Raw genomic sequence first — 26,899 nt, 5'->3', positions numbered from 1 at the left:
ACGCCCCCGCGGCCCGGTCCATGTCCAGGCCTCCCGGTGGATCAGGGCCTGATCAACCAGGCTGTTACTGCTGGCCGCACGCAGTCCAACGTACGAGCCACAGCCCGGCTGATCCGGCACTGACTTTAGGTATCTGCCCAGCTCTCTCTTGAAGGTAGCCAGGGGTTTATTGGTAATTCCCCTAATGCTTGATGGGAGGCTGTTTAACAGTCTTGGGCCCCGGACACTTATGGTGTTTTCCCTTAGTGTACCAATGGCGCCACTACTTTTAATTGGGGGCATTTTGCATCTCCTGCCCAGTCTTTTACTTTCGTAGGGAGTGATTTCTGTGTGCAGATTTGGGACCATTCCTTCCAGGATTTTCCAAGTGTAGATTATGATATATCTCTCACTCCTGCGTTCCAACGAGTACAAGTCAAGTGCTTCCAAGCGTTCCCAGTAGTTAAGGTGCTTGACAGAACTTATACGTGCAGTAAAGGATCTCTGTACAGTCTCTAGATCTGCAATTTCACCTGCTTTGAATGGAGATGTTAATGTACAGCAGTATTCCAGCCTAGAGAGAAAAAGTGATTTGAAAAGGATCATCTTTGGCTTGGCATATCTCGTTTTGAACGTTCTCATTATCCATCCTATCATTTTCTTTGCACGTGCGATCGTGGCACTGTTGTGATCCTTGAAAGCGAGATCCTCAGACATTACTACTCCCAGGCCCCTTACATTATTTTTCCGCTCTATTGTATGGCCAGAGTTTGTAGTATACTCTGTTCTAGTTATTATCTCCTCCAGTTTTCCATCACGGAGTAGTTGGAATTTGTCCACATTGAACATCACATTGTTTTCCGTTGCCCACTGGAAAACTTTGTTTATATCTTCTTGGAGGTTAACCGCGTCCTCAGCAGATGACAGCCTCATGCAGATCCTAGTATCATCTGCAAAGGATGATACGGTGCTGTGGTGTATATCTCTATCTATGTCTGATATGAGGATGAGGAATAAGATGGGAGCGAGTATTGTGCCTTGTGGAACAGAGCTCTTGACTATGGCAGCCGCCGATTTAACTATGTTGACCACTACTCTTTGTGTTCGATTTGTTAAGAAGTTGAAGATCCATCTCCCCACTTTGCCAGTTATTCTTTTAGCACGTATTTTGTGCGCTATTATGCCATGATCGCATTTGTCAAATGCTTTTGCAAAGTCTGTGTATATTACATCTGCATTCTGATTTTCTTCCAGTGCATCCAAGGCTATATCATAGTGATCCAGTAGTTGTGAGAGGCAGGAGCGACCTGCCCTGAACCCATGTTGCCCCGGATTGTGCAGATTTTTGGAATCCAGGTGATTTGCAATTCTGCTTCTTAGCACTCTTTCAAAGATTTTTATGATGTGGGACGTCAGAGCTATTGGTCTATAGTTCTTAGCTAATGCTTTGCTGCCACCTTTATGGAGTGGGGCTATATCTGTTGTTTTAAGTGACTGGAATTTCACCCATGTCCAAGCTCCTCCTCCATAGTGTACTTAGGGCACGTGAGAGAGGTTTCTTGTAGTTCTTAATAAGTACAGAGTTCCACGAGTCTGGGCCCGGGAATGAGTGCATGGGCATGTTGTCAATGGCTTTTTCGAAATCTATCAATGGCTTTTTCGACTGGTGCTGGTGATCATGGTTACTGGGGTGAGGGAGACTGGTGCTGGTGATCATGGTTACTGGGGCGAGGGAGACTGGTGGTGATGGTGACTGGGGTGAGGGATACTGGTGGTGATGGTGACTGGGGTAAGGGGGACTTGTGCTGGCGATGATGGTGACTGGGCTGAAGGAGACTGGTGCTGGTGGCGATGGTGACTGGGGTGAGGGAGACTGGTGATGGTGATGGTGACTGGGGTGAGGGAGACTGGTGATGGTGACTGGGGTAAGGGAGACTGGTGCTGGTGGTGATGGTGACTGGGGTGAGGGAGACTGGTGCTGGTGGCGATAGTGACTGGGGTGAGGGAGACTAGTGCTGGTGGCGATGGTGACTGGAGTGAGGGAGACTGATGGTGACTTGGGTGAGGGAGACTGGTGGTGATGGTGACTGGGGTGAGGGAGACTGGTGCTGGTGGTGATGGTGACTGGGGTGAGAGAGACTGGTGATGGTGACTGGGAGAGGGAGACTGGTGATGGTGACTGAGGTAAGGGAGACTGGTGCTGGTGGCTGGGGTGAGGGAGACTGGTGATCGTGACTGGGGTGAGGGAGACTGGTGCTGGTGATGATGGCGACTGGGGTGAGGGAGACTGGTGCTGGTGGTGATGGTGACTGGGGTGAGGGAGACTGGTGTTGGTGATGGTGGCTGGGGTGAGGGAGACTGGTAATGGTGACTGGGGTGAGGGAGACTGGTGCTGGTGATGGTGGCTGGGGTGAGGGAGACTGGTGGTGATGGTGACTGGGGTGAGGGAGACTGGTGCTGGTGGTGATGGTGGCTGGGGTGAGGGAGATTGGTGATGGTGACTGGGGTGAGGGAGACTGGTGATGGTGACTGGGGTGAGGGAGACTGGTGGCTGGAGTGAGGGAGACTGGTGGTGATGGTGACTGGGGTGAGGGAGACTGGTGCTGGTGGTGATGGTGACTGAGGTGAGGGAGACTGATGATGGTGACTGGGGTGAAGGAGACTGGTGATGGTGACTGGGGTGAGGGAGACTGGTGGCTGGGGTGAGGGAGACTGGTGGTTGGAGTGAGGGAGACTGGTGGTGATGGTGACTGGGGTGAGGGAGACTGGTGATGGTGACTGAGGTGAGGGAGACTGGTGGTGATGGTGACTGGGGTGAGGGAGACTGGTGATGGTGACTGAGGTGAGGGAGACTGGTGACTGGGGTGAGGGAGACTGGTGCTGGTGATGATGACTGGGGTGAGGGAGACTGGTGGCTGGGGTGAGGGAGACTGGTGGTGATGGTGACTGGGGTGATAGAGACTGGTGCTGGTGGTGATGGTGTCTGGGGTGAGGGAGACTGGTGATGGTGACTGAGGTGAGGGAGACTGGTGACTGGGGTGAGGGAGACTGGTGGTGATGGTGACTGGGGTGATAGAGACTGGTGCTGGTGGTGATGGTGACTGGGGTGAGGGAGACTGGTGATGGTGACTGGGGTGAGGGAGACTGGTGATGGTGACTGGGGTGAGGGAGACTGGTGATGGTGACTGGGGTGAGGGAGACTGGTGATGGTGACTGGGGTGAGGGAGACTGGTGATGGTGACAGACATCTTAATAAACACAATGTTTTCCTGGTGCGAGTGTAGTCTTGCGCAACGTTCAAAATGACACAGGTGCACCGCCAGCCCTGGTGGTGTTGCACCACCAGCAGGTGCACCACCAGCAGGTGCACCACCAGTCAGTATCGCTCTCTATAACTTTATGAGAGTCATATTGACTTTGATATAAAGTCAGATTCATTTGACTTGCTAAAGCTGCAGGCAGAGCGGAATGTTCCCACAGTGGAAGCTGGACCTGCACCTGTGTCTTAATTACTGTGGTCAGTACACTGCTGGTGTTGACACAGCTGTGTGTGTCAGTGTACCACAGCTGTGTGTGTCATAGTACCACAGCTGTGTGTGTCATAGTACCACAGCTGTATGTCAGAGCAGTGAAGGACTCGAGCAACATCATTCCTCTTCCTCCCTGATGGTTCTGGTGCTTTTTTTCATCGCTTGTTTACGATTGCTGCTGCTGCTTCTGCAACACACACACACATACACACATGTCGTGCCGAATAGGTAAAACTGGTCAGTACGCTAAGGTAATTGGTCACCTGCGGTCATACCTGCCTAAGCTCTTGGGAGTTAGCGTGGGCTGTTACCAAGCACCATGGCTTGTTGTAGTGTTTTAGAATCTCAGGTTCAAGTGTTGAAGAAGGAGATTTTACTTCTTCAGGAGGAAAATAGGAGGCTGAAGCTTCGCATAGATGAGTTTGGGAGCGAGTGTGAGAAGGATTTAGCTGGTAAGGAGGAAATGGTCACCAGCAGTGATAGTGGCAGCCGCTTTAAGTGGCAAGTGGTTCACAGTTCAGGAAGAAGGAAGATGAGGAGAGTTAATAGTGAAGATATGACGGTAGGAAATCGATTCTCTGTTCTCCAAGACGAGTGTACTTCAGTGGTTAGTGAGGTTGAAGGTACCACTGATTCCCCTGCTAATCAAGGTAAGAATATTTTAATAGTAGGCGATTCTCAGGTAAGATATATGGACCATGCATTTTGTAACAGAGACAGAAAGGTCAGACAGAGAGTGTGCCTTCCTGGAGCTGGTGTTGGTGACATAGTCAGCAGGTTGGATAATATTATGGTAGGTTATGCGACCACAAATCAATTACATTTAGCATTGAATGGAAGTACGATAGTAGCGATAACTCAGTAACAGTCCCAGATTTTCGCTTAGCAGATTACGATGGGCTTAGAGAACACTTATCATCTGTTGACTGGGGTAACGAAGAGAGCTATCAATATGACAGTTTTCTGAACACTATACATGCTGCTCAAAGAGCGTTTATCCCATATAAAGAAATTAGATCAAATAGAAATGACCCAAAATGGATGAATAATAGGCTCAAATATCTACTAGGGCATAAGAAAGGAATTTATAGGCGTATCAAAAGAGGTGAGGGTCATCTTATGAATCAGTATATTGACATTAAGAGGGACATTAAAAAGGGGATAAGAAAAGCTAAAAGGGACTATGAAATTAAAGTTGCTAGGGATTCTAAAACTAACCCAAAAAGTTTTTTCCAGGTCTATAGAACAAAAGTTAGAGATAAGATAGGTCCCCTTAAAAATAACTATGGGCACCTTACTGACAATGAGAATGAAATGTGCTTGATTTTAAATAATTATTTTCTCTCAGTTTTTACACAGGAAGACACTAACAATATTCCAGTAATTAATTTTTACAGTGGGCTAGAAGAAGATAAATTATGTAACATCACAGTCACTAGTGAGATGGTTGTGAGGCAGATAGACAGACTGAAGCAAAATAAGTCGCCGGGTCCTGATGAGGTTTTTTCAAGGGTTCTTAAGGAATGCAAAATGGAACTCTGTGAACCATTAACTAATATTTTTAATTTATCTCTTCAAACAGGTGTAGTGTCTGATATGTGGAAGATGGCTAATGTAACTCCTATTTTTAAAACAGGGGACAAGTCGTTACCGTCAAATTACCGCCCAATAAGCCTGACCTCAATTGTAGGCAAATTACTAGAGTCAATTATAGCTGAGATTATAAGAAGCCATCTCGATAAGCATAGCTTGATTAATGATACTCAGCATGGATTCACAAGAGGCCGGTCTTGTCTAACTAATTTATTAACTTTCTTCAGTAAAGCTTTTGAGGCTGTTGACCACAATAAAGAATTTGATATTATTTACTTAGATTTTAGTAAGGCTTTTGATAGAGTTCCGCACCAGAGACTGTTAAAGAAAGTGGCAGCTCATGGTATTGGGGGAAAAGTGCTCTCGTGGATCGAGTCATGGCTCACTGACAGGAAGCAGAGAGTGTCCATAAATGGGGTTAAATCCGAGTGGGGATCTGTAACAAGTGGCGTTCCACAGGGATCAGTCTTGGGCCCGTTGTTGTTTATAATATATATCAATGATCTTGATGAGGGAATTACTAGTGATATGAGCAAATTCGCCGATGACACAAAGATAGGTAGGATAATTGATTCAAACGTAGATGTTAGGGAACTTCAGGAGGATTTAAACAAACTCTATTCTTGGTCAGAAAAGTGGCAGATGCAGTTCAATGTAGATAAATGCAAGGTTCTGAAGCTTGGGAGTGTCCATAACCCTAGTACTTATAAGTTAAATGATGTAGAACTTAGCCATACAGATTGCGAAAAGGACTTGGGGGTTATGGTGAGCAGCAACCTTAAACCAAGACAGCAATGCCTAAGCGTACGTAATAAGGCAAATAGATTACTGGGATTTATATCAAGAAGTGTAAGCAACAGAAGTCCAGAAGTCATACTGCAGCTTTATACATCATTAGTAAGGCCTCACCTTGATTATGCAGCTCAGTTCTGGTCTCCGTATTACAAAATGGACATAAATTCGTTAGAAAACATTCAGCGTAGGATGACTAAATTAATACATAGCATCAGAAATCTGTCTTAGTGCTGGGGGTAATGACATTGGGAAGGGCAGGAGAGAGGAGCTGCTGGATAAGTACAGGTCAGCCATAGAAGTAGGTAGGTCTAAGGGAGGGATCCCAGTCATATGTAGCATCTTGCCTGGAAACAGAATGGGCAATGAATGGATGTCTAGGGCAATTGGTATAAATTGCTGGCTAGACAGGTACTGCAAGGAACTTGCAATCCCATTCATTGATAACTGGAACCTATTCTTTGGCAAACGTGATATGTATGCAAGGAATGGGGTTCATCTTTCTGGGGATGGAGTGGTTGCATTAGCCAATTCAGTTGAGAGGGTAATTGATGACTTGCCTAGGAATTTAAACTGATAGATTATAGAGGTATGGGTGTTTGTGGGAAACAATCAGGCTGCAACATTAGGGTTAAAAACAGCAGTTATTACTGGGATACCTCAGGGATATGTTTAAAAGACAATGTTCAAAATTAAGTTGCTAGTAATGGCAAATCAGTTGATCAATAAACAAAGAGAGATAGTAGAGGGCAACGAGTGACTAGCTCCCTTAAGGTTTACTATACAAATAGTAGGAGTCTAAGAAATAAGATAGATGAGCTAAAATTACTTGCAAGTGCAGGTAATATAGATATTATTGGTATAACAGAGACCTGGTTCAACCTGAAATATAGAGAAATGCCTTCTGAATGCAACATACAGGGTTATAAACTATTCCACGCTGATAGGGTCAACAGGAAGGGTAGTGGAATGGCGATGTATGTCAGAGAAAATTTAAATTGTTGTCTTAGACATGATATAAGATTAGAAACATCGAACACAGAATCTGTTTGGCTTCAGTTTCTCGAGGGACGTGACAAATTAATTTTGGGTGTGATTTATAGGCCCCCAAACCTTGATAGGGAGGGCAGTAAGCTGTTATGGGATGAAATTCATAAGGCATCTAGATATGAAAATGTTGTGATAATGGGAGATTTTAACTTTAGACAAATTGATTGAAACAATATGACAGGAAATCTTGAGTCTAGTGACTTTCTTGATACAGTTCAGGATTGCTTTTTAGAACAGGTTGTGACAGAACCAACTAGAGGAAACAATCTGCTTGACTTTGTTCTTGCCAACAAAGATTCACTAACTAATAATCTTGAGGTTAATGATAAGCTTGGGGAAAGTGATCACAAATCACTTAGTTTCAATATATCATGGAATTACCCAGATAACTGCAATCAAATCTCTGTCCCAGATTTTCACTTGGCCGACTTCATGGGACTGAAAAATTACCTGGGTGGGCTAAATTGGGATGTCCTGACTATGGGTCAGGTAGGTGATCTTGGTTGCCAATATGACGTTTTTCAGAGCATAGTTCTAGCTGCCCAGACAACTTTTGTTCCGGGTAGGGAAATTAGATCTAACAAAAGTAATCCCAAATGGATGAATAGGTTAAAACATCTCATTGGTCAAAAGAGAGGCATATATAGGCGTATCAAAAGAGGGGATGGGCAGCTAAGAAATCAATATATTCAGTTAAAGAGAGAAATAAAGAAAGGAATAAGAAAAGCAAAAAGGGATTATGAGGCTAAGGTCGCAAAGGATTCAAAGACTAACCCAAAAGGGTTCTTTAAGGTATACAGAAATAAGATTAGGGACAAGATTGGCTCACTTAAGAGTAACTCTGGTCAGATCACTGACAGTGATAAGGATATGTGTGAAATTCTCAATACCTACTTCCTCTCAGTTTTCACCCAGGAAAATACTAGCGATATTCCTGAAATAATAAATTATGTAGAACAGGATAATAAACTATGTACTAATGCGGTAACTAGTGACATGGTCCTCAGACAAATAGAGAAACTAAAACCTAACAAATCCCCAGGCCCTGATGAACTGTTTGCAAGGGTATTAAATGAATGTAAAGAGGAATTTAGCATACTTTTGGCTAATCTTTTTAACATATCACTACAAACTGGCATAGTGCCTGATAAGTGGAAAATGGCAAATGTAATTCCTATTTACAAGGCAGGTGACAGGTCCTTGGCTTCGAACTATAGACCAATAAGCCTTACCTCCATATTGGGAAAATTTATGGAATCAATAATTGCCGAAGCAATTCGTAGCCATCTTGATAGGCACAGACTGATTAATGAATCTCAACATGGTTTTTTCACTAAGGTGTTTGAGGAGGTAGATCATAGTAATGAATATGATATTGTGTATATGGACTTCAATAAGGCTTTCGATAGAGTTCCACATCAGAGGCTATTGAGAAAACTTAAGGCACACGGAATAGGAGGAGAAATTTTTTCCTGGGTAGAGATATGGCTGACAAATAGGCAGCAGAGAGTTTGCATAAATGGGGAGAAATCAGAATGGGGGCACGTCACAAGCGGTGTTCCTCATGGGCCAGTGTTGGGCCCGTTGTTGTTCACAATTTACATAAATGACATAGATGAGGGAATAAATAGCGACATAAGCAAATTTGCTGATGACACCAAAATAGGCCGTCCAATTCATTCTAATGAGGACACTAGAGCACTCCAGGATTTGAATAGACTGATGCAATGGTCGGAGAAGTGGCAGATGCAGTTTAATATTGACAAATGCAAAGTTCTAAATGTTAGACAGTTAAATAACCATGCCACATATAAACTAAATAATGTAGATCTTAATACTACTGATTGCGAAAGGATTTAGGAGTTCTGGTTAGCAGTAATCTAAAACCAAGACAACAGTGCATTAGTGTTCGCAATAAAGCTAACAGAATTCTTGGCTTCATATCTAGAAGTATAAATAATAGAAGTCCTCAGGTTGTTCTTCAACTCTATTCATCCTTGGTTAGGCCTCAGACTATGCTGCTCAGTTCTGGTCACCGTATTACAGAATGGATATAAATGCTCTGGAAAACGTACAGAGGAGGATGACAAAGATGATCCCATGTATCAGAAATCTTCCCTATGAGGATAGACTGAGGGCCCTGAATCTGCACTCTCTCGAAAGGCGTAGAATTAGGGGGGATATGATCGAGGTATATAAATGGAAAACAGGAATAAATAAAGGGGATGTAAATAGCGTGCTGAAAATTTCCAGCCAAGACAGGACTCGCAGCAATGGTTTCAAGTTGGAAAAATTCAGATTCAGGAAGGATATAGGAAAGCACTGGTTTGGTAATAGAGTTGTGGATGAGTGGAACAAACTCCCGAGTACAGTTATTCAGGCTAAAAACGTTGTGTAGTTTTAAAAATAGGTTAGATAAATACATGAGTGGGTGTGGGTGGGTGTGAGTTGGCCCTGACTAGCTTGTGCTGCTGGGTCTGGTGCCGTGCTCCATCCTTGAGTGGAGGTGACCAGACTGGGTGGGTCATTGGGCCAATCCCGGGGGGAGGGGTCATTGGGCTAATCCCGGGGGGGGGTCATTGGGCTAATCCCGGGGGGGGTCATTGGGCTAATCCGGGGGGGACATGGACCTGCTCCGCATGAGTCAGTAGGCCTGTTGCAGTGTTCCTTCATTCTTATGTTCTTATTAGCAAGAACTCGTTTAAAATTAAGTCCTTTCTAAAATTTTCTCCTGTACTTTTAAAGATATATTTCTTTCATTTATCTTTATGTAAAAATTAATTTTGTACCAAAAGAACCTTAGAAAACTTACGTAAACTTATTATAACAATCGCAGTTTAATGTTGCCTAATCCAACTAAATATATTTTAGTTAAGTTTACAATAATTTAATAATAAACAAACCCAATATAATATATTTTTCGTTAGGTTCAGAATGATTTTTGGAAATTATTGCATATACAAATTTTCGCTTGCCTTATTCGTTAAGAAGAGCGTTCCTGTTTAAGCCAAAATCGCAAGTTTTACCTATTCGGCACGACATATATATATATATATATATATATATATATATATATATATATATATATATATATATATATATATATATATATTATCGTATTGTATATCTCACTGTTTCAAATGGTTGTCCAAGACTTAAGTCTAGTGTATTAATTTTAAGTTTGGTCTTCAGTAAACACTTCCCATTTATCGATTGCTTGATTCACTATATTATATCTTTCACATTTATTTTACTTAGTGTTTTTCAAGTTTCTTCCTCGTTACCTTCATACATTTACTGATCGATCCCTCTGGTACGTCACTGGGTTGGCACTGTACCTATCTAAGTGCCACACTTGGTCTTTTTCATGGCTGCAGCACCTGTTAACCAGTCTTTGTTCTTTCCTCTCTTTCTCAGTTACTGGAATATAGTGTGTGATTGCTTGTAAGAACTCTAGAGACTGTTCTGGTGTCTGTTTCTTGGCATATTCCATTCCATTTTTTTCACAGTTTTTATCTTACATCAAATTTTCCTCTCGTCATTAATTTATCCTTTTTTTTCCTTCCTCAAATCATAACTTAAAAGTACATATTTCTCAAGTCATAACTTACAGCGTATATCTAAAACATCGCTTTTACCACCTGGGTTCAAGTCAGTTACCACCTGGGTTTAAATCATTTACCACCTGGATTTAAATCATTTACCACCTGGGTTCAAGTCATTTACCACCTGGGTTTAAATCATTTACCACCTGGGTTTAAATCTTTTACCACCTGGGTTAAAATCTTTTACCACCTGGGTTCAAATCTTCTGAGTATCTCTTATAGTAAATACTTGTAGTAACTGTAACAGTAATACAGTTCCTTCTCTCACTCTGGTTGCTTCCTTAACTTACTGCTGCATAAATCACTACACTGAGCAGTTGTGGTTAATGATTTTTGTTTATCACGATCGCTTTATCTCGTGTGTCTATTGCTTTTTTTTAACTTTTGACTAGCCTTTCAATTTTACAAAATTTTCTCTTAGTTATAGTTGAAAGATAGTTATATGCATGGGTAACTGACATGTGCTGTTGAATGATGGGTATATATTGAAAATTTTGATTTGTATACATTGATTTTTTTATGCTTATTAAAAGTTCTCGGTTTCATTGATAACTCTCAGTTATACGTCTTGATAATTTTCAGTTATACGCACTGATAATTAAGAGTTTTTCTTCCTTATTTCGGATTATCATCGCATATCGTGTATATTTTCACCTCTGTAGCTTGTGGACTTCTGAACTAACATGACCAGTCATTTCAAAGCTGCTTTAACACTTCGTTTCTGACATGTGTGGTCAAGCACGTCCTTATACACAACATAATACACGTGCTATATGTATGTTTATACATGTCTTTGTAGGTGTGTATTGCCATGAACGGATTTTTTGTGTGTTTGGATAATATCTTGTGTGTGTGTGTGTGTGTGTGTGTATTTTGTTGTGTGTTTTGTGTGTTGCGTGTGAAATTTGTATGTTGTGATTTGAGTTGCATATGTGATTTGTGTTGTCAAATTTGTGTTGTGTTCTGTGTGTATGTATTGTGTGTGTTTGTGTACTCATCTGTTTGTGATTGCAGGGGCCGATTCATAGCTCTTGGCCCCGCCTCTTTGCTCTGTGTGTGTTTCAGCAATATGAATTCGTTGCACATGCACACAGATGACACGTACATGTACGACGATGACGTGGGTGACGGAGTGGATGACGGAGCGGCAGTGTCAGCAGCACAGGGTTGTCTGGGCCCGCCACACCACTGGTATGATGAACCTCCATACGAGTCTGACCCTGAAGACTTCCTCATCGCCAAGGACACCTTCAGGTAGGTTCTGGTTCACTCACACCTTCAGGTAAGTCCTGGTTCACTCACACCTTCAGGTAGGTCCTGGTTCACTCACACCTTCAGGTAAGTCCTGGTTCACTCACACCTTCAGGTAGGTCCTGGTTCACTCACACCTTCAGGTAAGTCCTGGTTCGCTCACACCTTCAGGTAGGTCCTGGTTCACTCACACCTTCAGGTAGGTTCTGGTTCACTCACACCTTCAGGTAGGTTCTGGTTCACTCACACCTTCAGGTAAGTCCTGGTTCACTCACACTTTCAGGTAGGTTCTGGTTCACTCACACCTTCAGGTAGGTTCTGGTTCACTCACACCTTCAGGTAGGCCCTGGTTCACTCACACCTTCAGGTAGGTTCTTGTTCACTCACACCTTCAGGTAGGTTCTGGTTCACTCACACCTTCAGGTAGGTCCTGGTTCACTCACACCTTCAGGTAGGTTCTGGTTCACTCACACCTTCAGGTAGGTTCTGGTTCACTCACACCTTCAGGTAGGTTCTGGTTCACTCACACCTTCAGGTAGGTCCTGGTTCACACCTCCGGGTAGAGTCTTACAAGATGTTTGTTCGTGTTCCCCTAGGCCTAGAGACTAGTCTTGATGATAAGTCATTGTGTTCCCCCAGAGAATCTTAATGATATTTGTGTTCCCCCAGAGAGTCTTAATGATATTTGTGTTTCCCCAGAGAGTCTTAATGATATTTGTGTTCCCCCAGAGAGTCTTAACGATATTTATGTTCCCCCAGAGAATTTTAATGATATTTTTGTTCCCCCAGAGAATCTTAATGATATTTGTGTTCCCCCAGAGAATTTTAATATTTGTGTTCCCCCAGAGAGTCTTAATGATATTTGTGTTCCCCCAGAGAATTTTAATATTTGTGTTCCCCCAGAGAATTTTAATGATATTTGTGTTCCCCCAGAGAATCTTAATGATATTTGTGTTCCCCCAGAGAATTTTAATATTTGTGTTCCCCCAGAGAGTCTTAATGATATTTGTGTTCCCCCAGAGAGTCTTAATGATATTTGTGTTCCCCCAGAGAATCTTAATGATATTTGTGTTCCCCCAGAGAGTCTTAATGATATTTGTGTTCCCCCAGAGAGTCTTAATGATATTTGTGTTTTTCCAGAGAGTCTTAATGACATTTGTGTTCCCCCCAGAGAATCTTAATGATATTTGTGTTCCCCCAGAGAGTCTTAATGATATTTGTGTTCCCCCAGAGAGTCTTAACGATATTTATGTTCCCCGAGAGAATTTTAATGATATTTGTGTTCCCCCAGAGAATCTTAATGATATTTGTGTTCCCCCAGAGAATTTTAATATTTGTGTTCCCCCAGAGAGTCTTAATGATATTTGTGTTCCCCCAGAGAATTTTAATATTTGTGTTCCCCCAGAGAATCTTAATGATATTTGTGTTCCCCCAGAGAGTCTTAATGATATTTGTGTTCCCCCAGAGAATTTTAATATTTGTGTTCCCCCAGAGAATCTTAATGATATTTGTGTTCCCCCAGAGAGTCTTAATGATATTTGTGTTCCCCCAGAGAGTCTTAATGATATTTGTGTTCCCCCAGAGAATTTTAATATTTGTGTTCCCCCAGAGAATCTTAATGATATTTGTGTTCCCCCAGAGAGTCTTAATGATATTTGTGTTCCCCCAGAGAGTCTTAATGATATTTGTGTTCCCCCAGAGAATCTTAATGATATTTGTGTTCCCCCAGAGAGTCTTAATGATATTTGTGTTCCCCCAGAGAGTCTTAATGATATTTGTGTTCCCCCCAGAGAATCTTAATGATATTTGTGTTCCCCCAGAGAATCTTAATGATATTTGTGTTCCCCCAGAGAGTCTTAATGATATTTGTGTTCCCCCAGAGAGTCTTAATGATATTTGTGTTCCTCCAGGGAGTCTTAATGATATTTGTGTTCCCCCAGAGAGTCTTAATGATATTTGTGTTCCCCCAGAGAATCTTAATGATATTTGTGTTCCCCCAGAGAGTCTTAATGATATTTGTGTTCCCCAGAGAGTCTTAATGATATTTGTGTTCCCCCAGAGAGTCTTAATGACATTTATGTTCCCCCCAGAGAATCTTAATGATATTTGTGTTCCCCCAGAGAGTCTTAATGATATTTGTGTTCCCCCCAGAGAGTCTTAATGATATTTGTGTTCCCCCCAGAGAGTCTTAATGATATTTGTGTTCCCCCAGAGAGTCTTAATGATATTTGTGTTCCCCCAGAGAATCTTAATGATATTTGTGTTCCCCCAGAGAGTCTTAATGATATTTGTGTTCCCCCAGAGAGTCTTAATGATATTTGTGTTCCCCCAGAGAGTCTTAATGATATTTGTGTTCCCCCAGAGAATCTTAATGATATTTGTGTTCCCCCAGAGAGTCTTAATGATATTTGTGTTCCCCCGAGAGTCATAAAGATCTTTGTGTTCCCCCAGAGAGTCTTTATGACATTTATGTTCCCCCCAGAGAATCTTAATGATATTTGTGTTCCCCCAGAGAGTCTTAATGATATTTGTGTTCCCCCCAGAGAGTCTTAATGATATTTGTGTTCCCCCAGAGAGTCTTAATGATATTTGTGTTCCCCCAGAGAGTCTTAATGACATTTATGTTCCCCCCAGAGAATCTTAATGATATTTGTGTTCCCCCAGAGAGTCTTAATGATATTTGTGTTCCCCCCAGAGAGTCTTAATGATATTTGTGTTCCCCCAGAGAGTCTTAATGATATTTGTGTTCCCCCAGAGAGTCTTAATGATATTTGTGTTCCCCCAGAGAGTCTTAATGACATTTGTGTTCCCCCAGAGAGTGTTAATGATATTTGTGTTCCCCCAGAGAGTCTTAATGACATTTGTGTTCCCCCCAGAGAGTCTTAATGATATTTGTGTTCCCCCAGAGAGTCTTAATGATACTTGTGTTCCCCCCAGAGAGTCTTAATGATACTTGTGTTCCCCCCAGAGAGTCTTAATGATATTTGTGTTCCCCCCAGAGAGTCTTAATGATATTTGTGTTCCCCCAGAGAGTCTTAATGACATTTGTGTTCCCCCAGAGTCTTATATGTTTATTGTTTGTGTTCACCAGAGAGCCATACGTGGGCAGCTTGCGTGTAGTGGTGAACGAGGAAGATATTATCTCCCTGAGAACAGCTGGTGATATCTCTGTACCTCGTGACGTCACTAAGACCGCCCACACCCACTGGGCGGTAGGAGGCCCAGGGTTTGCCTTCCGCAGCCCCGCCCACCGCCACCCCACCCACACCCACTGGCCCGAGGCTGCTTACCAGAGTGGGCGCTGTGTGCCCACCTACGCCCAGCCCGTGTACGACAACGTACGTCTGATTAACGTGCCTGCCGGTAGACCTGAGCGTCCGCGCCGACGGGAACCCGAGTACCACAATGTAGACGCGTTGCGTGGGGGCGGTCGCCGCCCACGCCGCCCACTCCTGCGGGAGAGCGGCGGAGACTACGCTTCTGATGTACACAGCGTCACCTCCCGACTCTCCAACGTGTCGGTGGAGACCAACCGATCAGACCCCACCGACCTTCGTCTCTCCAAGTACACGGTGAGTGCACTCCACTCTCTCTGTCCTGCATCCCTCCATCTGTCTTCCTAACGTGTGTTCACCTATTTGTGGTTGCAGGGAGTCAAATCACAGCTCCAGGCCCCCGCCTCTTCGCTAGTTACTACTAGATGCACTCTTTCTCCTGCTCCAAGAGCTGTGTGCGTGTGTGTGTGTGTGTGTGTGTGTGTGTGTGTGTGTGTGTGTGTGTACTCGCCTAGTTGTGGTTGCAGGGGTTGATTCACAGCTCCTGGCCCCGCCTCTTCACTGGTCGCTACTAGGTCACTCTTCCTGCTCCATAAGCTTTATCATACCTCTTCTTAAAGCTGTGTATGAACCCTGCCTCCTCTATATCATTTCTCAGACTGTTCCATTTCCTGACAACTCTGTGACTGAAGATATATTTCATAACATCCCGCGATTCATTTGAGTCTTCAGCTTCCAACTGTGACCCTTTGTTGCTGTGTCCCATCTCTGGAACATCCAGTCTGTCCACCTTGTCAATTCCTCTCAATATTTTATATGTCGTTATTATATCCTCCCCCTCTCTCCTGTCCTCCAGTGTCGTCAGGTCGATTTCCCTTAACCTCTCCTCGTAGGACATACCTCTTAGCTCTGGGACTAGTCTTGTTGCAAACCTTTTCACTTTCTCCATTTTCCTTACATGCTTGGCTAGGTGTGGGTTCCAAACTGGTGCCGCATACTCCAATATGGGCCTAACGTACACAGTGTACAGGTTCCTGAACGATTCCTTATTAAGATGTCGGAATGTTGTTCTTAGGTTTGCTTGGCGCCCATATGCTGCAGCAGTTATTTGGTTGATGTGCACCTCAGGAGATATGCTCGGTGTTATACTCACCTCAAGATCCTTCTCCTTGAGTGAGGTTTGTAGTCTATGGCCCCCTAGACTGTACTCCGTCTGTGGTTTTCTTTGCCCTTCCCCAATCTTCATGACTTTGCATTTGGTGTGTGTGTGTGTGTGTGTGTACTCTTCTACTTGAGTTTACAGGGGTTGAGTCAGCTTTTGGCCCAGTCTTTTATTCTAAGCGTGTGTGATACTGGCAAGGCTTGTCACGTGTGTGATACTAGCCAGGCTTGTCACGCGTGTGATACTAGCCAGGCTTGTCACGCGTGTGATACTAGCCAGGCTTGTCACGTGTATGATACTAGCCAGGCTTGTCACGTGTGTGATACTGGCCAGGCTTGTCACGTGTATGATACTAGCCAGGCTTGCCACGTGTGTGATACTAGCCAGGCTTGTCACATGTGTGATACTAGCCAGGCTTGTCACATGTGTGACACTAGCCAGGCTTGTCACATGTATGACACTGGCCAGGCTTGTCACATGTGTGACACTGGCCAGGCTTGTCACATGTGTGACACTGGCCAGGCTTGTTACATGTGTGACACTGGCCAGGCTTGTCACATGTGTGACACTGGCCAGGCTTGTCACATGTGACACTGGCCAGGGTTGTCACATGTGTGACACTGGCCAGGGTTGTCACGTGTGTGACACTCGCCAGGCGTGTCACGTGTGTGACACTGTCCAGGCTTCTCACGTACTGTACTACAGTCTGTGACTGTACTAACGTCAGTGACTGTACTACAGTGTGGGACTGTACTACAGTGTGGGACTGTACTACAGTGTGGGACTGTACTACAGTCTGTGACTGACTGTACTACAGTAAATGAGTATACTACAGTCTGTGACTATCTGTATTAGTCTGTGACTGTATTAATCTGATTGTGCTACAGTCGGTAACTGTACTACAATATGTGACTGTATTACAGCCTGTGACTGCCTGTACTACAATCTATGACTGCCAATACTAATCTGTGACTGTCTGCACTACAGTCTGCGCCTGCCTGTACTACAGTCTGTGCCTGTAGCAGTCAATGATCAGTCAGTGAAACACTGTAACAGTCACTGGTCAGTCAGTGAGAACACTGTAACAGTCTCTGGTCAGTCAATGAAACACTGTAACAGTTTCTGGCCAGTCAGTGAAACACTGTAACAGTGACTGGTCAGTCAGTAAAACATTGTAACAGTCACAGGTCAGTCAGTGAGAACACAGTAGCAGTCACTGCTCAGTGAGAACACAGTAGCAGTCACTGCTCAGTGAGAATACTGTAGCAGTCACTGCTCAGTGAGAACACTGTAGCAGTCACTGCTCAGTGAGAACACTGTAGCAGTCACTACTCAGTAAGAACACTGTAGCAGTCACTGCTAAGTGAGAATACTGTAGCAGTCACTGCTCAGTGAGAACACTGTAGCAGTCACTGCTCAGTGACAACACTGTAGGAGTCACTGCTCAGTGAGAACACTGTAGCAGTCACTGCTCAGTGAGAACACTGTAACAGTCACTGATCAGCGTGAACACTGTAACAGTCACTGGTCAGTCAGTGAGAACACTGTAGCAGTCACTGCTCAGCGAGAACACTGTAACAGTCACTGATCAGTCAGTGAGAGCACTGTAACAGTCACTGGTCAATCAGTGTTAACACCGTAAAAGCCACTGGTCAGTCAGTGTGAACACTGTAACAGTCACTTGTCAGTGTAAACACTAATGGTCACTGGTCAGTCAGTGTGAACACTGTAACAGTCACTGGTCAGTGTGAACTCTGTAACAGTCATTGATCAGTCAGTGTGAACACTGTAACAGTCACTGTTCAGTCAGTGTGAACTCTGTAACAGTCACTGGTCAGTCAGTGTGAGCACTGTAACACTCACTGGTCAGTGTGAACACTGTAACAGTCACTGGTCAGTCAGTGCGAACACTGTAACAGTCACTGGTCAGTCAGTGAGAACGCTAACAGTCACTGATCAGTGTGAACACTGTAACAGTCACTGGTCAGTCAGTGTGAGCACTGTAACACTCACTGGTCAGTGTGAACACTGTAACAGTCACTGGTCAGTCAATGTGAACACTGTAACAGTCACTGGTCAGTCACTGTGAACTCTGTAACATTCACTGGTCAGTCAGTGTGAGCACTGTAACACTCACTGCTCAGTGAGAACACTGTAGCAGTCACTGCTCAGTGAGAACACTGTAGCAGTCACTGCTCAGTGAGAACACTGTAACAGTCACTGATCAGCGTGAACACTGTAACAGTCACTGGTCAGTCAGTGCGAACACTGTAACACTCACTGGTCAGTGTGAACACTGTAACAGTCACTGGTCAGTCAGTGAGAACGCTAACAGTCACAGATCAGTCAGTGTGAACACTGTAACAGTCACTGATCAGTCAGTGTGAACACTGTAACAGTCACTGGTCAGTCAGTGTGAACCCTGTAACAGTCACTGGTCAGTCAGTGTGAACACTGTAACAGTCACTGGTCAGTCAGTGTTAAAACCGTAAAAGTCACTGGTCAGTCAGTGTGAACACTGTAATAGTCACTGGTCAGTCAGTGTGAACACTGTAATAGTCACTGGTCAGTCAGTGTGAACACTAACAGAAACTGGTCAGTCAGTGTGAACACTGTAACAGTCACTGGTCAGTCAGTGCGAACACTGTAACAGTCACTGGTCAGTCAGTGAGAACGCTAACAGTCACTGATCAGTGTGAACACTGTAACAGTCACTGGTCAGTCAATGTGAACACTGTAACAGTCACTGGTCAGTTACTGTGAACTCTGTAACAGTCACTGGTCAGTCAGTGTGAGCACTGTAACAGTCACTGGTCAGTCAGTGCGAACACTGTAACACTCACTGGTCAGTGTGAACACTGTAACAGTCACTGGTCAGTCAGTGAGAACACTAACAGTCACTGATCAGTGTGAACACTGTAACAGTCACTGATCAGTCAGTGTGAACACTGTAACAGTCACTGGTCAGTCAGTGTGAACCCTGTAACAGTCACTGGTCAGTCAGTGTTAAAACCGTAAAAGTCACTGGTCAGTCAGTGTGAACACTGTAACAGTCACTGGTCAGTCAGTGTTAAAACCGTAAAAGTCACTGGTCAGTCAGTGTGAACACTGTAACAGTCACTGGTCAGTCAGTGTGAACACTGTAACAGTCACTGGTCAGTGTGAACACTGTAACAGTCACTGGTCAGTGTGAACACTGTAACAGTCACTGGTCAGTATGAACACTGTAACAGTCACTGTTCAGTGTGAACACTGTATGTCACTGATAATTCAGTATGAACACTATAACAGTCACTGGTCAGTGTGAACACTAACAGTCACTGGTCAGTGAGGGTGAACACTGTAACAGTCACTGGTCAGTCAGGGTGAACACTAAGTGACTGGTCAGTCAGTGTGAACACTATAACAGTCACTGGTCAGTGTGAACACTAACAGTCACTGGTCAGTGTGAACACTGTAACAGTCACTGGTCAGTGTGAACACTATAACAGTCACTGGTCAGTGTGAACACTATAACAGTCACTGGTCAGTGTGAACACTGTAAGTCACTGGCCAGTGTGAACACTGTAACAGTCACTGGTCAGTGTGAACACTGCAACAGTCACTGGTCAGTGTGAACACTGTAACAGTCTCTGATCAGTCAGTGCGAACACTGTAACAGTCACTGGTCAGTCACTGATCAGTCAGTGAGAACACTAACAGTCACTGGTCAGTCACTGATCAGTTAGTGAGAACACTAACAGTCACTGGTCAGTCACTGATCAGTCAGTGTGAACACTAACAGTCACTGGTCAGTGTGAACACTAACAGTCACTGGTCAGTGTGAACACTGTAACAGTCACTGGTCAGTGTGAACACTATAACAGTCACTGGTCAGTGTGAACACTATAACAGTCACTGGTCAGTGTGAACACTATAACAGTCACTGGTCAGTGTGAACACTGTAAGTCACTGGCCAGTGTGAACACTGTAACAGTCACTGGTCAGTGTGAACACTGTAACAGTCACTGGTCAGTGTGAACACTGTAACAGTCTCTGATCAGTCAGTGCGAACACTGTAACAGTCACTGGTCAGTCACTGATCAGTTAGTGAGAACACTAACAGTCACTGGTCAGTCACTGATCAGTTAGTGAGAACATTAACAGTCACTGGTCAGTCACTGATCAGTCAGTGAGAACACTGTAACAGTCACTGATCAGTGTGAGCACTGTAACAGTCACTGGTGAGTGTGAACACTGTAACAGTCACTGGTCAGTCAGTGTGAACACTGTAACAGTCACTGGTCAGTCAGTGTGAACACTGTAACAGTCACTGGTCAGTGAGTGTGAACACTGTAACAGTCACTGGTCAGTCAGGGTGAACACTGTAACAGTCACTGGTCAGTCAGGGTGAACACTGTAACAGTCACTGGTCAGTCAGGGTGAACACTGTAACAGTCACTGGTCAGTCAGGGTGAACACTGTAACAGTCACTGGTCAGTCAGTTTGAGCACTGTAACAGTCACTGGTTAGTGTGAACACTGTAACAGTTATTGCTGAGTGTGAACACTGTAACAGTCACTTATGAGTGTGAACACTGTAACAGTCACTGGTAAGTCATTGTGAAAAATGTAACAGTCGCTGGTCAGTGTGAACACTGTAACAGTCACTGGTCAGTGTGAACACTGTAACAGTCACTGGTCAGTCATTGTGAAAAATGTAACAGTCGCTGGTCAGTGTGAACACTGTAAGTCAATGGTGAGTGTGAACACTGTAACAGTCACTGGTCAGTCAGTTTGAGCACTGTAACAGTCACTGGTCAGTCAGTTTGAGCACTGTAACAGTCACTGGTTAGTCAGGGTGAACACTGTAACAGTCACTGGTTAGTGTGAACACTGTAACAGTTATTGCTGAGTGTGAACACTGTAACAGTCACTTATGAGTGTGAACACTGTAACAGTCACTGGTAAGTCAGTGTGAACACTGTAACAGTCACTGGTTAGTCAGGGTGAACACTGTAACAGTCACTGGTTAGTCAGGGTAAACACTGTAACAGTCACTGGTCAGTCAGGGTGAACACTGTAACAGTCACTGGTCAGTCAGGGTGAACACTGTAACAGTCACTGGTCAGTCAGGGTGAACACTGTAACAGTCACTGATCAGTGTGAACACTGTAACAGTCACTGGTCGGTCAGTGTGAACACTGTAACAGTCACTGGTCAGTCAGGGTGAACACTGTAACAGTCACTGGTCAGTCAGGGTGAACACTGTAACAGTCACTGGTCAGTCAGGGTGAACACTGTAACAGTCACTGGTCAGTGTGAACACTGTAACAGTCACTGGTCAGTGTGAACACTGAAACAGTCACTGGTCAGTCAATGTGAACACTGTAAAAGTCACTGGTCAGTCAGTGTGAACACTGTAACAGTCACTGGTCGGTCAGTGTGAACACTGTAACAGTCACTGGTCGGTCAGTGTGAACACTGTAACAGACACTGGTCGGTCAGTGTGAACACTGTAACAGTCACTGGTCGGTCAGTGTGAACACTGTAACAGTCACTGGTCGGTCAGTGTGAACACTGTAACAGTCACTGGTCAGCCAGTGTGAACACTGTAACAGTCACTGGTCGGTCAGTGTGAACACTGTAACAGACACTGGTCGGTCAGTGTGAACACTGTAACAGTCACTGGTCGGTCAGTGTGAACACTGTAACAGTCACTGGTCGGTCAGTGTGAACACTGTAACAGTCACTGGTCAGTCAGTGTGAACACTGTAACAGTCACTGGTCGGTCAGAGCCGCTAATTAAATTTCCCAAGATCTCACCATTATAATATTTCCTCTATAATTAAGTTGTGGGAAAGATTATATTGAAGCACCGCTGCTTACAGCAAGCCTGCTGGTTCACCCCTCCCTCACTCCTCTCCCCTTTCCCCTCACACCCCCTCCCTCCTATTACATTCCCCCCTCACCCCCTCCCTCCAATCCCATACCCCCGTCTCCCCCTCTCTCACCCCTCACACACATTCAGAAGAAAGTGGAACGCTTCAGTAGAAGAGATTTCTCGAGCAGTCTTCTGTACGGGTTTACAGATTGAAAAATCATGTCTCGTTCTGGAGTTATACGACGAATTAGCAGAAGTGAAGCCGGGTACCTTTACCTTTGCTACTCCTTTGATGAGTTCCCAGAGTTTTTTTTTTTTTCTACTCCTGGAGCCCGGCCATAGGCCAGGCTCCTCTGGTGCTTGCTTGGTCAACCAGAGGCATGGGTGGATTGCATATTCTTGCTCTGCAAGAAGGCCTTTGAAGCTGTTCATCACAGTAGACTGGGACGTTGACTAGAACAGGCAGGAGTAACAGGAATTTATTGCAGTGAAAGTACGTATTGTGAAGCGGACACGAGTGATTACCCGAGATGAAGAAATGGCAAATGTACAGGTGGGGTTCCGCAGGGATCACTATTAAGACCAGTACTGTGTATGACATGTTAGTGACATGCCAGAGGTGATGTATCCCTGTTTACAAATGCAAAATTACCGAGACTAAAAAAACAGGTTAGAATAAGGAAAGTGCACAGATGAACCCAGATAAATTTGTAAGAGAGGTCATGCAACTGGCTACTTGTATTCAACCGCAGTAAGTGCAATGTTATGTAGATTGGGGAAATGGGAAGTAGACCGGAAACAGAGTATGGACACGGGAAAGGAGGGGCACAGGCTTCATACGTCACCATGACGTATGAAGCCTGTCTACCACCATAACATGTGAAGCCCGTCTACCACCATAACATGTGAAGCCTGTGTACTAACATAATAACATGTGAAACCTACAGAACCTTACACTACGATAACATGTGAAGCCTGCCTTCCACCATGGTATGTGAAGTCTAACACCATAACCAGTATGTTAAACCTAACACCATAACCAGTATGTTAAACCTAACACCATAACCAGTATGTGAAACCTAACACCATAACCAGTATGTGAACCCTATCTAACACCATAACCAGTATGTGAAGCCTAACACCATAACCAGTATGTTAAACCTAACACGATAACCAGTATGTGAAACCTAACACGATAACCAGTATGTGAAACCTAACACCATAACCAGTATGTGAAGCCTAACACCATAACCAGTATGTGAAGCCTAACACCATAACCAGTGTTTGAAGCCTCCTTATCACCTTGATAACTAGTGAAATTTACTTACAATAAGCAAGTGACACTATGATAACAAGTAAGGGAAGCTTACCTAACACACCAGGATAACAGTTAAGGTAAGGCCAGGTCAGGCGGGTGGTGTAGCACCTCGGTCTGCTTCCTAAGTTCTAGTTTCCTGTCTGTCCTTTTTATAATTCTTACAACTTGTTAGGCAAACTCTCATTGACACACACACTTCCTATTGGCCGCCCGTGGAAGGAAGGCCATTGAAATGGCCTGCTTAACAAAATGGTATTTTACATTCAGAAATAAATTGCCTCATTTAAATGGTGATGTGTGTTGCGTAGATTTCTGGTAAGACAGCTGTTGGTTATATGTTGGTAGAGTATAGTGAGAGTATGTTAATAATATACACAATGCGGGTTATGGCATTTTATTATGAAAACTTTCGGCTGCCAGATGAAAAGTTTTCTTCAGTTGAGTTTTTTTTTTTTTTTAAAGATGGGTTTGTAAGTAGTAAACAGTTTATTATCAGACCTCTCCTTGGAAAGTCTGACAGAGAAAAACACTTCTTAACATAATTCCTTTAAGTCGCAGACCAGGACACATCTACGGTGTGCCTAAAACACCCACTTGGGATCCCAGTGAGAGCTTTGTTACTGCTCCACGTCAACTACCTCCTATATTCACTAAACATCTTTAACAGCTTTTGGGAACTATTAGCACAGCCCACCTAAAACACTGGAGATCTCAGCAGAATTAGGGACACGCAGATAAAGCATGTCGAGATACTCAGCTCTGACATGACGTCCATTAAAGTGGCCAACACTCGAGTCTTTGACCTTCTTGTAAAAACTCATGATGACCTCACTTTACTCCTTCCTGCACAAGACTTCCTTGCTGAGGCTTGGTCAGCGTTGATCACTCAGTGCTGAGGCTTGGTCAGTGTTGATCACTCAGTGCTGAGGCTTGGTCAGTGTTGATCACTCAGTGCTGAGGCTTGGTCAGTGTTGATCACTCAGTGCTGAGGCTTGGTCAGTGTTGATCACTCAGTGCTGAGGCTTGGTCAGTGTTGATCACTCAGTGCTGAGGCTTGGTCAGCGTTGATCACTCAGTGCTGAGGCTTGGTCAGCGTTGATCACTCAGTGCTGAGGCTTGGTCAGCGTTGATCACTCAGTGCTGAGGCTTGGTCAGCGTTGATCACTCAGTGCTGAGGCTTGGTCAGTGTTGATCACTCAGTGCTGAGGCTTGGTCAGCGTTGATCACTCAGTGCTGAGGCTTGGTCAGTGTTGATCACTCAGTGCTGAGGCTTGGTCAGTGTTGATCACTCAGTGCTGAGGCTTGGTCAGCGTTGATCACTCAGTGCTGAGGCTTGGTCAGTGTTGATCACTCAGTGCTGAGGCTTGGTCAGTGTTGATCACTCAGTGCTGAGGCTTGGTCAGTGTTGATCACTCAGTGCTGAGGCTTGGTCAGTGTTGATCACTCAGTGCTGAGGCTTGGTCAGTGTTGATCACTCAGTGCTGAGGCTTGGTCAGTGTTGATCACTCAGTGCTGAGGCTTGGTCAGCGTTGATCACTCAGTGCTGAGGCTTGGTCAGCGTTGATCACTCAGTGCTGAGGCTTGGTCAGCGTTGATCACTCAGTGCTGAGGCTTGGTCAGCGTTGATCACTCAGTGCTGAGGCTTGGTCAGTGTTGATCACTCAGTGCTGAGGCTTGGTCAGTGTTGATCACTCAGTGCTGAGGCTTGGTCAGTGTTGATCACTCAGTGCTGAGGCTTGGTCAGTGTTGATCACTCAGTGCTGAGGCTTGGTCAGTGTTGATCACTCAGTGCTGAGGCTTGGTCAGTGTTGATCACTCAGTGCTGAGGCTTGGTCAGTGTTGATCACTCAGTGCTGAGGCTTGGTCAGTGTTGATCACTCAGTGCTGAGGCTTGGTCAGTGTTGATCACTCAGTGCTGAGGCTTGGTCAGTGTTGATCACTCAGTGCTGAGGCTTGGTCAGTGTTGATCACTCAGTGCTGAGGCTTGGTCAGCGTTGATCACTCAGTGCTGAGGCTTGGTCAGCGTTGATCACTCAGTGCTGAGGCTTGGTCAGTGTTGATCACTCAGTGCTGAGGCTTGGTCAGTGTTGATCACTCAGTGCTGAGGCTTGGTCAGCGTTGATCACTCAGTGCTGAGGCTTGGTCAGGGTTGATCACTCAGTGCTGAGGCTTGGTCAGCGTTGATCACTCAGTGTTGAGGCTTGGTCAGTGTTCATCACTCAGTGCTGAGGCTTGGTCAGTGTTCATCACTCAGTGCTGAGGCTTGGTCAGCGTTGATCACTCAGTGCTGAGGCTTGGTCAGCGTTGATCACTCAGTGCTGAGGCTTGGTCAGCGTTGATCACTCAGTGCTGAGGCTTGGTCAGTGTTCATCACTCAGTGCTGAGGCTTGGTCAGGGTTCATCACTCAGTGCTGAGGCTTGGTCAGGGTTCATCACTCAGTGCTGAGGCTTGGTCAGCGTTGATCACTCAGTGCTGAGGCTTGGTCAGTGTTGATCACTCAGTGCTGAGGCTTGGTCAGCGTTGATCACTCAGTGCTGAGGCTTGGTCAGTGTTGATCACTCAGTGCTGAGGCTTGGTCAGCGTTGATCACTCAGTGCTGAGGCTTGGTCAGTGTTCATCACTCAGTGCTGAGGCTTGGTCAGTGTTGATCACTCAGTGCTGAGGCTTGGTCAGTGTTCATCACTCAGTGCTGAGGCTTGGTCAGCGTTGATCACTCAGTGCTGAGGCTTGGTCAGTGTTCATCACTCAGTGCTGAGGCTTGGTCAGGGTTGATCACTCAGTGCTGAGGCTTGGTCAGTGTTGATCACTCAGTACTGAGGCTTGGTCAGTGTTCATCACTCAGTGCTGAGGCTTGGTCAGGGTTGATCACTCAGTACTGAGGCTTGGTCAGCGTTGATCACTCAGTGCTGAGGCTTGGTCAGGGTTGATCACTCAGTGCTGAGGCTTGGTCAGTGTTGATCACTCAGTGCTGAGGCTTGGTCAGCGTTGATCACTCAGTGCTGAGGCTTGGTCAGGGTTGATCACTCAGTGCTGAGGCTTGGTCAGTGTTGATCACTCAGTGCTGAGGCTTGGTCAGCGTTGATCACTCAGTGCTGAGGCTTGGTCAGGGTTGATCACTCAGTGCTGAGGCTTGGTCAGGGTTGATCACTCAGTGCTGAGGCTTGGTCAGGGTTGATCACTCAGTGCTGAGGCTTGGTCAGGGTTGATCACTCAGTGCTGAGGCTTGGTCAGGGTTGATCACTCAGTGCTGAGGCTTGGTCAGGGTTGATCACTCAGTGCTGAGGCTTGGTCAGGGTTGATCACTCAGTGCTGAGGCTTGGTCAGGGTTGATCACTCAGTGCTGAGGCTTGGTCAGGGTTGATCACTCAGTGCTGAGGCTTGGTCAGGGTTGATCACTCAGTGCTGAGGCTTGGTCAGCGTTGATCACTCAGTGCTGAGGCTTGGTCAGGGTTGATCACTCAGTGCTGAGGCTTGGTCAGGG

The 26,899-nt window shown here is 45.0% G+C and overlaps 1 protein-coding gene across 4 annotated transcripts in view; it reads left to right on the top strand.

Moving 5' to 3' along the window:
• The window catches only part of LOC128706052 (uncharacterized), a 964,931-nt gene that overhangs the window by 585,139 nt on the left and 352,893 nt on the right, over positions 1-26,899 (top strand). For all 4 annotated transcript variants that reach the window (XM_070093399.1, XM_070093398.1, XM_070093400.1 and 1 more), the window contains 2 exons: positions 11,644-11,803; positions 14,892-15,372. In XM_070093399.1, coding sequence (XP_069949500.1) covers positions 11,644-11,803; positions 14,892-15,372 — 641 coding nt within the window. The remainder of the gene's footprint in view (positions 1-11,643; positions 11,804-14,891; positions 15,373-26,899) is intronic.

The sequence above is a fragment of the Cherax quadricarinatus genome, chromosome 42 (genome assembly GCF_038502225.1).
Source record: "Cherax quadricarinatus isolate ZL_2023a chromosome 42, ASM3850222v1, whole genome shotgun sequence".
In the NCBI taxonomy this organism is placed as follows: Eukaryota; Metazoa; Arthropoda; class Malacostraca; order Decapoda; family Parastacidae; genus Cherax; species Cherax quadricarinatus.
This window is presented reverse-complemented; position numbering and strand designations above follow the sequence as displayed.